Raw genomic sequence first — 17750 nt, 5'->3', positions numbered from 1 at the left:
AAACAACAATAGTCTATACTAGTATAACTGTAATGTACTATGTACTAGTACACATAACCATATACATAGCGTCTGTACTGCATGACCTAGGAGTTGTTCTAGAACATCAGTCAAATCGGAATAAACAGGCTGCCAGTTGTATATGACTGGAATAGTGCCAATGGGCCGTAGATGGAGTCCAAGTGATATAGGCATTTAGGAGCTTAATGAGAATTTGGAGCCACTATGTGACATGTTGAGCAATTCTGTGCGAGGAAGAAATTAAGATGCTAGTGTTTTCACAAACAGATACATCTTTTGTCCTCTTTTTCAGGGACCTAGAGGAGCTAGGGGACCAATGGGCCGACATGGATTGCCAGGCCAACCAGGCTTGCAGGTAAGACTGGCACTGTTCTATAATACTGCATTTTGAGATCATATATAAATGCTTGTCCACTCATCTAAAAAGTTCAGCCCCAGTATAAATTCATGCCTAGACATTTGCTATAAGGCAGTTAATTAAAGGGCCTGATTCTGCCTGGCACTTACACAGGTCTGCAGTGGGAGAATGAGAGTACAAGAACCCTTCCACATGCTTGTGCACACACATGTAAGGTCCAGGCAGAATTCCAATGGGCACAGAGAAGTGCTGGTAATGCTCTCTCCCGACTCCTTCCCTGCAACCAAAGCCCTGAAGGAGGCAGGGAAGATATGGAGCCAGAGTTCCACACCACCAAGGGTGGACAAGTGGAGCAAGGGATGGGTTGTGCAATCCCATAGGGAGATAAGGCAATAGGCACACAGCCTGTGCACCTCAGGTGAGCTCTGGGAGAAATTTTGCCTTCAGGTGCTCCCTCTAAAGAGTTGCAGCTCTGGATCATTCTCAGTGAAAAGCTTTGCTTTCAAGTCAGAATATTAAGTTGTTTGACTCTCTTTTTTAAAGGGAGCTACAGGCCTTCCTGGTTTGCAAGGTGAACAGGTGAGTGTCTGCTTTCCATGGGGTTTGTACAGTTTCAGTGAAATATATATTTATGCTGATATTTAAAGTGTTCTTTGACTATTTCTGTTAGCAAAGTTTCAAAAACTTTAATTGTTAAATTATTTTGCAAGGATTTTTGTGATTATTTTTACTCACCATCACTAGTTTTAATTTTTTTCTTTAGGGCAATCCAGGTATTGGAGTGGATGGACAAAAGGGGGAGCCGGTAAGCAAACAATTAATGGTATTAAAGGTGGCCGGGATGTAGAATTAAATATATATATTGCTTAGGAAAATACGTAGTCCATATAGTTTTACTTAGCATACAGTTTTTATGGTTAGTTACAGATGTCCATATAGTTTTACTTATGAGACAGTCCCTCTAGCCCTGCCTTGATCCTGCACAGAGATCCGTGTAGGCAGACTGCGATCTGCTTGAAGTCCTACTGACTTCATTGGCGCTCGAAGTACCATGGTATAGTATGGTATCGTATATACTCCTGTAATGGATATAGGGATCATTACCTTCTTTTGATTGAAAGAGTCCCGGCTGGTTGACAGGCCTCTGCAGAGCTCTTTGTACCCACAAATCAGCAGAAGCTGTTCTATAAGAGTAGAGATATTAGTGTTGTAAGTAGGAGATTTAAATGTTTTGGAGCCATGCAGAGCCAGTGTGTTGAACCAGATGTCCATTTCTACTGCTTCTCTGGCTTTTACAGGGTGATGTTGGACCTCCTGGATCTCCAGGACAGCCATTGTTGGTTTGGCCGCCCGGTTCTTTCCTGGTTAAAGGAGAAAAGGTTTGCAAATTAAAGTCTATTTTTAAGCATTACTGTACTCACTTTACTGGAAGTGCTATCCCATGATGCATTTTTGCACAGATTTTATATTAAGGACATTTATTTTATTGAGTAATGTACCACCATTATCAATAGAAATGCTGTTATCCAGTATTGTACTGGCAGACAGAGGCCAGGCCAGCCATCATGTTACTGCTGCAGCCCACCTATTCCCTCCATGAGGTGACTCTGTGCCATAGCAGGAGGGTAAAAGGAAATACCATTCCCCTTTGTCCTTTTTCCCCACTCTGCACCATTGACAAACTGCCTGAGAGCTAGGCTAAATTTACACACATTAGCAAAAACTCACTAAGAGTCTGTCAAGACTGATGCTATGTCTACACTACACAGCTTTTAGTGACATGGCTATGTTGCCACAGCCAAGCCGCTAAAAGTCATTCAGCAGAGCCGCTGTTTGTTGATTCTCCTGCCGACAAAAAACTTCTACCCCCAATGAAGGCATTTGTGTTGTCGGCAGCAGAGTGCTCCTGCCGACAGTGCGCTGTTCACACTGGCAGTTGTCGCAGCAAAACTTTGTCCTTCAGTGGGGAGGGGTTTAACAGTTCTGAAAGACAAACGTTTTGTCGTTCAGTTGCCAGTGTAGACATAACCTTATCATCTCTGGCACTAAATCCCTTTCCCTACCCATCTCACAGTTTCATTCATTTCCTTAGACCTTTGTATTTAATTTATCTTATTGGAGAGATGTATTAGATTTCTTCAGCAAGTTTCAGGCTCTGCTGAAGACAGGTCAAACTGTCAGGCAGCCAACCTTGATGTATTACTTATGAAAAATAAGTGTGGTCCCCGTATCTATTTTTGAATATGAAATCATGGTATTTAGAGTAATTCCTCTATGACAGGTGTGCTTTGGCTAGAGTTGTAGCACCCTAGGTAGTCAAAATGGATAGAATAATCCTAGCAATTTACTCTACAGAGTGATGGACTGTCCTTTGCTGTAGATCCTAAAGCATTTAAAATGCACCTCTGGTCTAAAAAACAATTGTAAAAATTGTATTGTGGAGTTCTATATTGGAATCTCAGTGATGCTCAGATCTAATTAACATTATATACAAATGGAAAGATATTTGTTGCTAATGGCCAGCTCAGCAGAGACAAGGTGGGGGAGGTAATATCTTTTATTGGACCAACTTCTGTTGGTGAGAGAGACAAGCTTTCAAGCCACACACAGCTCTTCTTCAGGTCTGGGAAAGGAACTCCTAGGGCTGGTCTACACTGGGGGCGGGGGTCGATCCAAGATATGCAACGTAGCTGAAGTCGAAGTATCTTGGATCGAATTACCTGGGGTCCAGACGGCGCGGGATCGATGGCCGTGGCTCCCCCGTCGACTGCGCTACCGCCGCTCGCTCTGGTGGAGTTCCGGAGTCGACGGTGAGCACGTTCGGGGATCGATATATCGCATCTTAACGAGACACGATATATTGATCCCGGGTAAATCGATTGCTACCTGCCGTATCGGTAGGTGAAGACGTATCCCTAGTCTCACAGCAAAGTGCAGGTGGAAGAGATTGTTTAGCATAAGTAGTTAGCACGTATTGTAAGGAACCAATCAAGTCTGCAGCACATATTGTAAGGGACCATTAACACATATTGTAAGGGTCCATTCCAGGTCTGCAGACTCAATCTGGGAAATGAGAGTCAAGCTGGGATCTTTCCTGCTGTGAATCACTCACAGTAATTTTGTCCTCAGTTACAGCTGTGCAACTCTGACTCAGGGCAAAAATTTGCTTTGTAATGTCAAGCTTTTTTGACTCTACACACGCACAGGTTACAGTCTGAATGAGTAACAAGGTGCCATATTTACAGACACTTTTCAGAGCAGAACAAAACTTCAGAATTATACAAGACAAATATATTCTGCATGCTAAAATGAAAAAATTCTACATGTTTATATTTAGGGTGTAAAAGGAATGCCTGGGTTGGTAGGACCCAAAGGATCACATGGGCCCAAAGTAAGTAACATGTTTTGTTATGCATTGTTCCATTTCCTTCTAGCAATAAAGATATTTAAGGACTGCAATAGGTTACCAAGGGAGGTTGCAGAATCCCCATCATTAGAGGTTTTAAAGAACAGATTAGACAGGGATGGTCTAGGTTTACTTAGACCTGCCTCAGGGTAGGGGGATGGACTAAATGACCTCTCAAGGTCCCTTTCAGCTTTACATTTCTATGTTTTGATCATTCTCTGATTTCCTAAATGATGCTGGCAGAGTTTCCTTTTGTGTTACTAAAAACACCTTTTCAGTGAGTGAATGACTTAGGAAATAACATAGCATTATACTGTGGAATTTAATCATCACACAAACCAATGTGAAAGCATAAATGTTGCAAAATCTTCTGGAAAAATCTGTCCACCAACAATCTCTTTTACAGCTGACTATCAAATGTTGCCTCACACAGGCATATCAGTCTTTTTTCAATTAGAAGGTAAGGAAGCAGAAAGGACAGCAAACTCCAGGTTCATCCCTTGCAGATGGAGTGGGATTTTAGAGGTGTGAAGCGCATAGGAAAGGAAGCCTCCCTACTCCACAGGTCCTGAGTATCCTCAGGAAAGCTCACTGCAAAGTTACTAGTCCCCCAGCCCCCAGCATAGTTCCTTTAGCATTTGTTCTGCCCCAGGAAGTCTCCCATGCTGCTGTAAGAGTAATAGTCAGAGAGCAGACTCTACAGCATTAACATATATTTTCTGAAGGGAAATCCATAGGGCCTCATGGAAGCAGAGACAGTTCTTAGGGCCAGGATCTTTTTTGGAGTAAGGAAAGGGAGAGAAGAGTGCACACAGTTAATATCTGCTGAGAAGTAAATTATGATCCAGAGTATTAATTTCTGTACTTTGAGTCCAGGCAGCACCTTTTCTTTCAGCCATTTCCTGCCACATAGAAATGCAAGTCAGTGGAACTACTCCATGTGGGTTTGGGAGGCAAAACCAGGGCTTCGGGGTGTGGAGTAAGAACTGCATTTTCTCTTTATGTATTATTTTTAAAAACTTGTTTCCTGTGTGTTGTCCCTCCTTGCAAATAATTTTATAAATAAATCTTGTTCCTGCTTATTTATAACCGATAAATGCACTGGCACCTTAAAATCCCAAAGGTTATTCTTAGCTAGGAGAACAGCAGGTGTATCTACTCCTGGGTAATTAAAGCCAATGGACACTGGGGTGAATGGAATGTGAAATCAATCTAAGATATCTGGCCCTAACCAGGGGCTGTAAATGAAGTCCATAACACTGATATTTGTGTTTTTACTTTTTCTGCCCATGCACACATTGCAAACTCTCTAGGACTGTCATCTCTGGGTAATCTTTTTAAACAGAGTGTTTTGAATGATAATAGGGTGCACCTGGAAATGGAGAGAAGAGTGAAAAAGGTATTCCTGGAGTCCCTGGAATGCAGGTAAGGAAACTTCAGAATAAACCATTTCAAGTACTTATCATAATTAGTTTATAAAATACTAGGTAGTTAGTTTAAATATGTTAAGATAATTCAAAACAGGATTTTAAGATGCTTCAAATTAATCTTCATTGCTTTGTACATAGAGTACTTTGATTCCTAAAACAAGGTATTCATGTGTTCCAGACTCAAACGTAAATCCAATTAGATTTTGATGTCCTTGCAAAGACAAAAAATTTGGAATCTGATCTTGTAAATATTTACTACTGGACAAAGTGTGGACTGCTCTGAGCAGCCTTGACAAATTCAATGGGACTGCATCAGAGTAGTAAGCACTTCCCCAGAAGTGTTTTCAGGACTGCACCCTTAATATGTATAGTATTTCTCACATCAGACTTTTCCAAGGCTCTTCATGATACAGTATAGTAGAAATTAGAATTGGGCCCAATCTAATTTGACTGTGATCCATTGTTCTAGGTCATATCCATCTTTTAAAAAATATTTGAAAAGATGTTGCAGAAACTAGTTACTGGGGAACATTATAGCAAATAAATAGTTCTTTCACACAAACTTGTGCAAGAAAGAACATTTATATTAAATAAATTGGAAATAGATATAAGTAATAATATAAGACTGGCTTCTGTTGTTTTGGTTTTCATTCTACTTGCTTTTAATTAGGGTAGCCCTGGTTCTTGTGGAGCTCTCGGTTTTCCAGGAATAAAGGTAAGGCGATATAAAAATACAATGACACAGGCATGGCAGCTCATGCATGTTGCCATTCACTTTTAGGTACATTTTTCTTTTTACATTATATGGTCTTCTGGTTGATGAGATAGCAGTTTTCCAATATAGTCTGCTGTAAATCTGAGTTCTGAATCTATGCACCACACCAGATTTAAAACAGCGTGGACACAGCTACATTTGCATAAATCTTTCTCCTTTTCCTGCCTGTACTCTCCAAATCTAGTTAAGGCCACAGTTACACTAGTCATTAATTGTAACTACTGTGCAAATTACTCACTCCTGAATTGCATATCCAAGTATCTGTTTTGCCTGTATTACTTTCCTTTATACATGGCTAATGAATTAAACCCACTATCTACCCAGAGAGTCCTTGTAGTCTATCGGGTAGGTATATTAATAGAACTCAACAAGAAAGGGGGCACTGTGGCTTCAGATGAAGCTGAAGTGAGGCTGCTTCCCACCTACTTGTTCTTGTTAAGGGTGCTGTCATTCAGCAACCAATCAGCCAGTCCCAGCTGGATTAAGCAACAGTAGTCTGCTCATGGCAGACGAGCTTGTGCTCTTGTCCTGCCACCAGGAGTCCCCAGGCACTGTCCAAATAACTGGGTGACAGTTAAAAGATCTTTTCTTTTAACATAAGAGATCCCTTAAAAATGTATAATCTACAAAACCAAATCCTATACAGTGCTGTGAAACAATGTATAATTATTAACAGATGACAGTATTGTATGGTATGACACGTTAACTAATTTCTAATACACATTTAACTATATGACATGTAGTCCTATCAAATTAATACACAGAGACATTTCTGTCATTGGTTCCAGGGGGAAAGTGGAGTTCCTGGTGTTCCTGGTCAGGCTGGTTATGCAGGTATAAAGGTAAAAGTGCAGAAGCCCTTTATGTTTTGGTTAGCTAAGATCATTATCAGGTGTACTAGCTTGTCAAGCCACAGCCCTCTCCTCATTCAAATTATTCTAAAACTCACTTCTTCCATGATGTCTACAACAAATGAGGCAGCAATAAGCATTAACAAACAAACAACTTTTGATTGAATCACCATGGTGTACACATATCTAACCTAAGTAATTTAATATCAGTATTATTATTTATTTGTATTATTGTAGCACCTAGGAGCCCCAGTCATGGACCAGGACTCCATTGCATGAGACACATTACAAACAGAACAAAAAGTTAGTCCATGCTGCATACACTTTGGAGTCTAAGTAACTACATGATCTTGTTGCTGTAATCCTCACTCTTCCTCTCCCCATCCATTCTGTCATTTTAAAATTAGCTTGTAAAAGTATCAGGGCTGGGGCCACGTCTTTCTATGTGTACTGTAGAGATCTAGCTACTTTTGGGCACTGTACAAATACTACATAATAACAAATATTCACAGTCAGCAAATAAACCTTAAGTATATGTTAGCAGATCTTAAAATATTTTGCAAGTTTGAAAGCAGAGAAATAAACCTATTTGTTTTGTTTTTCTTTTTTTGCATGATGAAAACCTTTTTGCTTTATTATCAAAGAAGACAAACTTAGGTTGCTGTTTAAAATAGCTAGAAGGGCCACAATTATAGTATTACAGTCAATAAAATAAGTTGAACGGAAAAAGTTCCTGCAGCTGTTGAAAAGGGGAGCAGTCAACAATAGCTCCCACACTGTCAGAGGCTCAGATACTACAGAGATGGCAGCAGGATAAAAACTTATAAAAATGAGCATCCAGTTTTATAGTCCCAGTTCTCCAAGTCGCAGTCCTAAAGAGGCCCGCAGTCCCACCAGGCAATTCCCAGATTTCACAGAAAGAGATTGTACTTTCTTAGGCACCCAGTTCCTGTTTGCCATAGAGAGCTGGGTTGATGCCTAATCTACAAGAAAGAGGAAGTTGCAAAATTCCTCCATCACTGCTTCATTGATTTAATCTGTCATATCAGAGAGTCCTTTAACATCTGAAATTCACTTCTTCCCAATTCAAAGTAGATAATAGTACAAGCTAATTTAGAAATTCTCAAAACTGGTCCTGAAAAGATTTTCATTGCAATTATGTATATTGTATTTGTATGTTTCTCTGAAGCAGCTGGCTAAACTATCTGTAAGAACTTTGGTATCTCTTAACATGTCATTGTCTGTCAAAATATGGAAGATCTCTTTCCATCTTAGTGCTTACCTATCATTACGAAAAACCATTTCCCAATTTCTGTATAAAATTTTAAATCAAATCACTACATTTTAATGGCTAAATCAAAATAATTTTAATTAACTATATTTATAATAAGCCTTGTGCTATTGAATTTCCTGTAATTGACTCAATATCACTTGTGTTTAACACAATATACTAATGTAACTAGATATTACAGTCAGAGCTCTGAAAATTCAAGCAGACAAGCACATTTGAGCAGTCTATCCCAGTTAGTCACTGATTTCTTCAAAGATATTGAGTAGTTTTTATAGTATTGTATTAAAAAAAAAGAAAAATTAAATTAAAAATGTTAAGGTTTCAGAGGCAAACACTCAAAAATTAAGACATGTCCGAATTAAGGTTGCCATGCCCCCTTGTGTATATGGCTTATGATACCATCTTTAATTACATGGTGGCACTCTGCATGCTACTATCTATCAATAAACTTAATGAATTCTTACAGGGGGATCGTGGAGAACGAGGGCAACCAGGCCTGCCTGGAATTTTTGGAACACCACCTGTTGCTATGAAAGGTTTCACTTGGTTTTAACTACTCTTTATATTATGTAATGCATACAGGGCCCTGTGCTCTGAGGTGCTGAGAGCAATTGATGGGAGCATACTAAGCACCTCAGAACACTGGATCTCTACTGGCCACATTCTGTCATTGCCTGCACCTTGTTGATGTCAGTGGAATTGCATCGGATATATGAGAACAGGATTTGGCCCAAAGCATGTACTTCAGATAAATACATGTTAGCAGGACCTCAGCGCGCACACAAACACACCCAGATCTGTCAATTTATTCCTGGTTCTTAGATCTAAGAATATTTTAAAAATAGCTGCGAAGAGGAGGGCCATTCTGGGGACTGGCATGCAGATGAGCAGAGCACACCTCCTACAGCATTTCAGAATTCTTATATCCCGAATTGCCACAACATGTGGATTCTTGGCTTCAACTGAAGTCTGGGGTTGCAAACCTTGGTTGATAATCCTGACCCTAATGAAGTTGATGGTAAAACTCCCATTGACTTTGGTAGGACCAGAATTTCACCCCTAGGTTCTACCTTTTTTAAAAGTTATATCAGATTAATATAAACTCCAAAATGTATATATTATATTTCAATGTGGCTTTATGTGCTGGCGACCTAGTAACAGAATAATATGCTTAATACAGTATTATCATTAGCAGTTAAAATGATCTCATATTTGCAACATTATTGCAATAAAAACTTACGGACCTGCTGCAGCGAGTCTCGGAGCCTGGGTCTGCAGACTTGGATTCCCAGGACTCCCATTACAGCGCTGAAAATAGCAGTGTAGCCGTTCTCCACTTAGGCTCGAGTTTGGACTCTGAAGCCTGGGTAGGGGGCTGGATTTCAGAGCCCAAGCTCCAGCTGGAACAGGAATGTCTACACTGCTATTTTTCGTGCTGTAGTGAGACTGAGTCTGTATATCTGGGCTCTGAGATTTACTGCCACAGGGTTGTTGTGTGGGGTTTTTTTTGTATTTTTTCAGTGTAGACAAACCCAGATATACAGTGGGACAAATTCTTCTCCCATTGATATATTAGCATCCCCACTCAGGCCCCAATTCAACAGAACATCTGCAAGAGCCTGATCCAAAGACAGTTGAAGTAAATAGGTGTCTTTCTGTTGATTTCAATGGTCTTTGAGATCAAGTCACAGAGTACATAACCATGTGCTTAAATGGGATTTAAGGTTAAGCATACGCTTAATTGCTTTGCTGAAGTGGGGCCTAAGTGAGGTTGTTTGGATGTTAACCGAGAGCAGAATTTATACCAGTGTTTTGCTATTCCAGCTTAACTCCATTTTCTTCAACTGTGTATGATCAAATATAAATGTTCTTTTATTGATATATAGCTATAATAATAAATAATACTTCTGTTCATGGGCGGCGCGGCGCATAGGCTGGGGAAGGCTGTGCCGACCCAAACAGCCCGACGTGGCCCTGCCCACGTTCCTCCCCGAAGCCCTGCTTGTCCTTCCCCCTTGGCCCCAGCCCAGGCAGGCTGCTCCTCTTCAGGGAAGCAGCGTGCTGGGACTGGGGCTAGGGTGGCCGGGACTTGGGATGGCTGGGGCCATGACTACATATGATAAGAGTAGGGTGACCAGATCACACAGGTGAAATATCGGGATGCGGGGGGAAGGAGGGGCGGAGAAAAAAAAAATAACAAAAAAACGGAGCTCCACACCCCGCCCCCGCACCAGCTTGCCTCCACTCCGTCTCCACCTCCCCCCTCCCTCCAGCGCTTGCGCCGCCATACAACTGATCAGCGCAAGCGTGGGAGGGAGGGGGGAGGAGGAGGAATGCAGCGTGTTTGGGGAAGAGGCAAGGGGCGGAGTCGGGGCGGTGTGGGGGCGCGAGCCCGTGTGCCGGCCCGGAGCAGAGGCAAAATATCGGGACAATTCACGTCCCGACCGAAGGTAGGTCGGGACGTGGGACAAATAAGCAAATATCGGGACAGTCCGAATAAAATCAGGATGTCTGGTCACCCTAGAAAAGAAAGCCATTTTCTAAATGAAAGCAAATTCTCAATATAATCCTAGGTGAATGCTTCAAGAAGAGAAGTATTTTTTAAACAGAATCATGGGCGGTGGCACAAGATTGAATAGACAAATGGTGAATGGCACAAGATTTAAAATAATGTATGTAATAAAAGGGAAGGGCTCCAGTGATAAAAGCAACTAAATTCCCCTCCTTTATAATTAAATTACTTCACATTGAAACCAATGTAATAAAGAAAAGGTGATGTATTTTAATTATGAATGGTTCCCAAATAATAATTTCAGCTGGGACTAAAAGCTGTCAATTGCACAAGGTTTTAAATTGACATTTCCTGTAATCCCATATAGGTCCTCGAGGGGATCCTGGATCACCAGGTCCTTCTGGAGAGGAGGGGTTGATTGGACTAACTGGTCCTCCAGGCCCATCAGGAAGACCTGGTGAAGATGGAGCAAGTAAGAGATCATAGACTTATAAACATAAACTGTGAGCTCTATATACTGTCCTTGATCCACCTGCCAACAGAAACTGAGCACAGACCCAGGGAAGTCATGTGTTATTTTAACCTTTGCAACATTCAATGTGGGGAGGCCGGGTAAAAGAGGGAAGGTGATGTTGAGTGAAGAAGGATTACCTGGCAGTGGGGGATTAGCTGGATCCTTTAACTGTTCATTTCAGGGTTTCTGATGTTGGAGTGTTTTAAAAGGTGAAGATGACTTTTTGTAAAGAAAGGGTAACACTGGTTTTTATATCAGCACAACTTCACTGAAGCACACTTTCAACTTTAACTTCTTTTTAATTTTTGTTGTTATTGCTCACCTGTGTGTGTCCCATACATACACACACTCTCTTATATATAATGGACAGGACTTATATTAACCTCTGTCAGAAAAGACCTTAATGAAGAGGAGAGGGCAGCAGGACTAATGTGTTCCTCCTCTCCCCAGGAGTCTGTAACAGCTCTTTAGAGCCAACATCACATGGTTAGGTCTCTGACTTTGCAATGGAGTATCATGTCCGGGTGGGGGAAAACATGGCATTCACTTTACATGGCATCCTCTCCATTGGAACTAGTGAAAATATAACCTTCTAAACCACTGGTAGTTAACTCTGCTCCTTGCTGTCCCTTCACGTGAGGGTGGCTAGCACATGGTAGCAAGAGCAGCAAAGAGGGCACTGGAATAGGGGGAACAGTTTCTCCACAAGGCTGGAGCTTCCTTTCCCCATGGATCCTGAGGAACCAAAGGATTTGAAGGCCATGCCCCTGCCTCCTCAGCAGCCTCAGAAACCCATTTCCCCTGAGGTAAATACGAGTTACAAATTCCACAAGATAAACTTCAGAGACCTTGGCTTTTCTAGCCTCCCCCACCCCCCATGAAGCCTTTTCATAGGAGGTACTGTATGGCCCATAATTTCTTCTTCATAACTCTTAAATATTCATAATTGCTCTGTATAATTTATACTTACCTATTTTCCCGATAGGCCTCCCTGGTCTGCCAGGAGCATGTGGGGAACAAGGTCCTAAAGGTTCTCAAGGGAACCCTGGTCTCCCTGGAACAGCTGAATCAACTCCAGGAAGACTAGGGTCTCCAGGAGCACCAGGATTACCAGGAGCACCAGGAAGACAGGGTTTGCCTGGACCACCTGGTAAGAGAAACAGTACAAGTGTCTTGTGTGAGGAACATTATAAATAATTAATACATTTATGGAGTCAGTGAGAACATGCTAATAGAAATGGTATTTTCTTGTAGGCCTGCTCTATGGTGTTGCATCTGGTATACAGTAAATACAATACTTTATTTTGTTACTCTCTTTAGAATATTGTTGATTCTGTTTGAGAGGATAGGGGCCCATTCTTTTTGTGTGTGTAGCTTTTGAGTGGGAGGTCTTTCCCACTGTATTGGATTAATTAATTTTACAGCTAGGACTCCAACTGTTATCATTCTTATGTGAGATGTAGGGGAAATGTTTTTTACTATTAATTTTTTCATAGGAATCGTTAGCATAGAACCAATTTCTCTCATGTCTTTATATATTAAACTAAATCTAAATGTTCACCAGTAATCGTTGAGGTGTCAGGGTTTAGAAAGAAGCCAGTGTAGTCATTGTAAATAGCTGATGGCCTAGTTCTGATGGCTGTGCTGGATGATAGAGAACAGTAGAATTGTTGGAAGATTCCAGTGGAGAAAGGACAGTTGTAGGTATTCTTCCTTTTTAAAAAATATGCTGTGCCTGATTTTCTATTGTCGTGCACTTGTGCAGCCGTTATATCAATGCAAAGAGGGTGTAAAAAGTCACTATGTCTGAACTGTGACGTTTTGCAGTGGTGCAAAATGACCGCACGAGGTACATGGCAATAGTGAATAGACACACACTCTGTTCATTAATCATTTGAAAAGTATTTTTTCTTCAGGCCAGATCCTCAGCTGAAAACCTGGCTCTAATATTTTAATAGTTATTAAAATGCATTATGTAGTACATTAATTATTTGTAGGTTAAGTGTTCGAGTTTAACTTCTTTTGCTTCAGTGGAGGTACTCCTGATTAACACCAATATAATTGTGATTAGAATCAGGACCTTACTCTCAAGTTAAGCCTTAACTAACAGAGAACTACATCAATTAAAATGCATGGAATGTATGTGTCTAAATTGCCTAGATTGCTTTGAAAATCTCAAACTAAATCCAGAAGTCATGACCAAAACAGGGGGAAATGCCCCAAATCAACACCCATTAAAAGAGATATGAACCCCAATATTCTAATACAGAAAAAGGCAGTATCGGAGAGTAGAAGTGGACAGGAGTATTGCCTATAATCTTATTTTGATCTCTTCCATCCTCTAGTCTTACTCCAAGAACAATTCCATACGCAGTGGCTTGTAAGCCATTTCATAACATCCCTAGCTATTTATTGAGGATCCCAATGAATGAGATAGATGGTGGAAGGGAGAGAATATGTCACCCAAGCTGTAAAAATATTCAGTCCAAATAAGTGCCCTTTTTCTTCTTAAGGTATAGTTTGTCATGGCAGAGGACTTCGTGGACAGCAAGGAATAAAAGGCCAAATGGGACCCCTGGGAAGAAGAGGTGAAAAAGGAGAAAAAGGCAAGTATGCATCAATAACCGATTTTAATGCAGAGGAGATCTTAGCTGAGCTCCATCCTTTTGTTTCACCATTAAAGACCAGAACCTGCAAGCAGAAGTCGAGGGCAGCTCCCTAAATGGAGGGCTTGGAGCATCAGGCCAAGTCATGAAAATACAGTCCAGATTTTCAGCCAGCTTAATGCCATTGAAGTCAGTGGAATTACTCCAGTAGAGAATTTGTTCCAGAGTATGTAAAGATTCCACATCTAGTATAGGGAATCACGTGACTTTTGTTTCCTGGTGCTGTGGTGGAATATAACAGGCCTTTACCCACTTACTTCCCCACCTGCATACAGAAAAAAGAATGAATGATATTTCTGTTTATATTGTATATCACAACCAGTTCGAAGTTGTTTTCCTACATTTGTGTAGGGAATCACGGCCACTGTTCATGTGACCTTGGTCCTGCTGGCTCACCTGGTAGACGAGGGCCACCTGGTCATCAAGGAAGGAAAGGACAGATGGGATTTCCTGGAAGCTATGGAGAAAAGGGTGATCCAGGTTCCTCTGGCACAATAGGACCAACAGGACTCCCAGTGAGTAATTCTTACAAGTTTCAATTAAAAATAAAGTCAACAAAAACTCACTTCTCCAGGAAGGGAAGTGTCCATTTGGAGGAGGAAGGGGCAGAAGACACTTGGTGCTTGTACTCTTGTATTGCATGCAGTATCAATTGGGCACCATTCTCTTTGGGGGTTTTTCAGCATTATGACTAAGGCTCTTTGAAGGCTACATTTTTCCCTCTTATTTGCTACAAAGGCAGTCCCCGTTTTTTTTTATTTCTCAGTTTCCTTTGGGGAGTGGATATTTTTTTTTGGTCTGTAAAGAAATCCTGTTCTGTGGAAGGCTGGGCTAGAAGAGAAAATGTTGGTTTTATATTAATTAATCGGGAAGGTTTTGGATGGGTTATTTTTGGTTTTTTTGGGTTGCCTTACTCTCTCTTGTGCTTCTGGTTTAGAGAAACAACCATTTTTCTTGGAAATATTTTAGACATACACTATTTGCCATTGAAGATTGTTGGGCTTTACTTAATTAGATTATGGGGAAAGACTCCCAACAAAATGTTTAAAAGGCAAGAAATATCAAATTTGAGTCACATGATGTCAGCAGGGGAAAAAGCAAACTTAAGTCTACACACAGCCACAGATTTTTTATAGTTATATTCAAGATCATCAGTCAAAAATAATAAAAAAAAAACCTCCCCAAAACTCCTTCTACATGATATATACTTTTAATACAAACTAATGTTTTCCTTAATAAAACATAGCAAGAATTTATTTTTGGAACTCACTATTACTGTTGATTGGTAGATAGAACTATCATGAAGTTGGTAATTTTTACTCTGATTTCATTGTCATTTCAAAGTATTCCATTAATTTTTTTCTAAAAATATATTTGAGGTGCTTAATGCAGCATTCACTGAGCTCATTTGTTTAATGAGCCAAACTGAATTTAATATAGAACCTAATGTTTCCTACAGACACTGTAATATAAAATGGTATCCAATCAAGCCAATAGTATCCATATGCAAAAAGTGCCTGAAAATGACTAGATCCAACAAATTAAAGTATTTTCACTTGCCTACGTGGCATTACTGCTATATAACAATTTCACCTAAAGAAAATAATTCTTACAAAATAGATGAATGAGTTACTGGTAATAAAAGATTTCTGTACTAGGATCATTTGATATCTGCACACAGCAGTTTATATTTTCTAGTATAGCTTTGTTCTAATATTATCAAATCTGGCATGTAATTTATCATAAACCACTTTTATAAAGAAAATAGCAAGGTGAATTAATTCATCATTACAAAACACCTCAAATGTGTGTGTCCACCTCTATCTTATTTGTGTGCTTTTTTATTGGGAATGGCTGCCAGCAGGACTAACAAATGAAAGGAAATCTCAGCTGAAGACCTAGATATTCAGTGGGTTGATTTATATGAGGACATTTGTTACCTAATCCACAGTATATCTATTAATTCTAGACAGAGACTTATTTTCTTTAGTGTGCTTCAGGGAGTGTAATTTACACCCCACAGCTGGCCACAGTGCAAAAGCAGACTTAACCTAACTGCCTTCTGTGTACGTTTCAAGAAAATGATCTATTAGTTTTGGTCCAATGTGTGGACACTGTATCCAAGAGAGTATATATTGAAGTGCTGCCAGATCTGAATTTCTGTATTTTGTTATGTGATACAGTTACCATGAATAAGTATAAACAAAAATATGTATGTGTGTGCGGTCTTACTGTGGCTGACTCATCATAAGATATATCACTTTGCTGTACATATTTGGATATCATAAAACAGTAGAGAAATGACTTATGGGGTTTCCAAAATATTATTTCTCAGGCTATATCTACACTACCATGTATGTTGTAGCACAGGGGGATGAATACTCCACCCCCTTGAGTGACATAAGTTAGGGTTACCATATTTCAACAATCAAAAAAGAGGACGGGAGGAGCCCTGCCCCCGTCCTGCCCTAGCCCCGCCCCTGCCCCTTCCACTCCCTCCCACTTCCCACCCTCCTCAGAACCCCCAACCCTCCCCCCCACTCCTTCTCCCCTGACTGCCCCCTCCTGGGACCCCTGCCCCTAACTGCCCCCCAGGACTCCACCCCCTACCTAAGCCTCCCTGCTCCTTGTCCCCTGACTGCCCCCTCCTGAGACCTTCCCCCCATCCTAACTGGCCCCCTAGGACGCTACCCCCTACCTGTCCCCTGACTGCCCCAACCCTTATCCACACCCCCACCCCCAGACAGACACCAGGGACTCCCACGCCCCATCCAACCACTCCCCACCCCCTGACAGCCCCCCCCCAGAACTCCCGACCCATCTAAACCCCTCTGCTCCCTGTCCCCTGACTGCCCCCTCCTGGGATCCCTGCTCCTAACTGCCCTCCAGAACCCCACCCCCTACCTAAGCCTCCCTGTTCCTTATCCCCTAACTGCCCCCTCCTGAGATCCCCCCACCCTAACTGCGCCCCAGGACCCTACCCCCTACCTGTACCCTGACTGCCCAAAACCTTACACCCCCCAACCCCCAGACAGCCCCCCTCCGAACTCCCGACCCATCCAACCCTGCTCCATGTCTCTTGACTGCCCCCTCCAGAACCTCCCTGCCCCTTCTCCGGCCCCCTGGCCCCCTTACCGTGCTGCTCAGAACAGAGGGCTGCAGAGCAGCGTGCTCGGCAGCAGGGGAGGGGGGAGCAAGGGGAGGAGCTCCAGACTGCCGGAGGCCCGATGCGAACGGCCGGTGTAGCCGGCCGCGATCTGTGAATGCAGGGAGGGGGAGGGAGAGAGCGAGAGGAGGGGAGTGATTTCAAGCTGCAGGGAAGAGGAGGGGGAAGCGGAGGAGGGGCTCTGGCTCTCGGAGCCCCATGCAAGTGGCACGATCCGGCCGGCTGCCCTGTCAGCCACGCGCTCTCTGCATTGGGGGGAAATCCGGACATTTAGGAATTCCCTCCGGACGCTATTTTTAACTCAAAAAAGCCGGACATGTCCGGCAGAATCCGGACGAATGGTAACCCTACATAAGTTACACCAACGTAAGCATTAGTGTGCGCAGCGCTATGTCAGCGGGAGAGCTTCTCCCACCGACATAGCTTATGCCACTCACAGGGGTGGGTTTTTTATGCCGACAGGAGAGCTCTCTCACATTGGCATAGAGTGTCTTAGGCTATGTCTACACTACAGAATTAGGTCGGATTTATAGAAGCCGGTTTTATAGAAACCGGTTGTATGCAGCCGATTGTGTGTGTCCTCACCTAAAATGCTCTAAGTGCATGAAGTCGGCGGACCGCGTCCACAGTACCGAGGCTAGCGTCGACTTCCGGCGCATTGCACTATGGTACCTATCCCACAGTTCCCGGAGCCTCCGGCGCCCATTGGAATTATGGGTTGAGATCGCAATGCCCGGATGATGCAAAGCAGTGCCGCGAG

General features: G+C 42.1%; 1 protein-coding gene across 1 annotated transcript in view; it reads left to right on the top strand.

The window, feature by feature from the left end:
- COL4A4 (collagen type IV alpha 4 chain) overlaps positions 1-17750 on the top strand; it is a 124909-nt gene that overhangs the window by 54570 nt on the left and 52589 nt on the right. Inside the window, exons 9-21 of the mRNA XM_026649910.2 lie at positions 314-376; positions 923-958; positions 1143-1184; positions 1678-1758; positions 3717-3770; positions 5151-5210; positions 5886-5930; positions 6779-6832; positions 8599-8668; positions 11012-11116; positions 12144-12308; positions 13672-13764; positions 14176-14339. Of these exons, the coding sequence (XP_026505695.1) occupies positions 314-376; positions 923-958; positions 1143-1184; positions 1678-1758; positions 3717-3770; positions 5151-5210; positions 5886-5930; positions 6779-6832; positions 8599-8668; positions 11012-11116; positions 12144-12308; positions 13672-13764; positions 14176-14339 (1032 nt within the window). The remainder of the gene's footprint in view (positions 1-313; positions 377-922; positions 959-1142; positions 1185-1677; positions 1759-3716; positions 3771-5150; positions 5211-5885; positions 5931-6778; positions 6833-8598; positions 8669-11011; positions 11117-12143; positions 12309-13671; positions 13765-14175; positions 14340-17750) is intronic.

Source organism: Terrapene carolina, unplaced genomic scaffold (assembly GCF_002925995.2).
Source record: "Terrapene carolina triunguis isolate 2854851 unplaced genomic scaffold, T_m_triunguis-2.0 Scaffold88, whole genome shotgun sequence".
In the NCBI taxonomy this organism is placed as follows: domain Eukaryota; kingdom Metazoa; phylum Chordata; order Testudines; family Emydidae; genus Terrapene; species Terrapene triunguis.
This window is presented reverse-complemented; position numbering and strand designations above follow the sequence as displayed.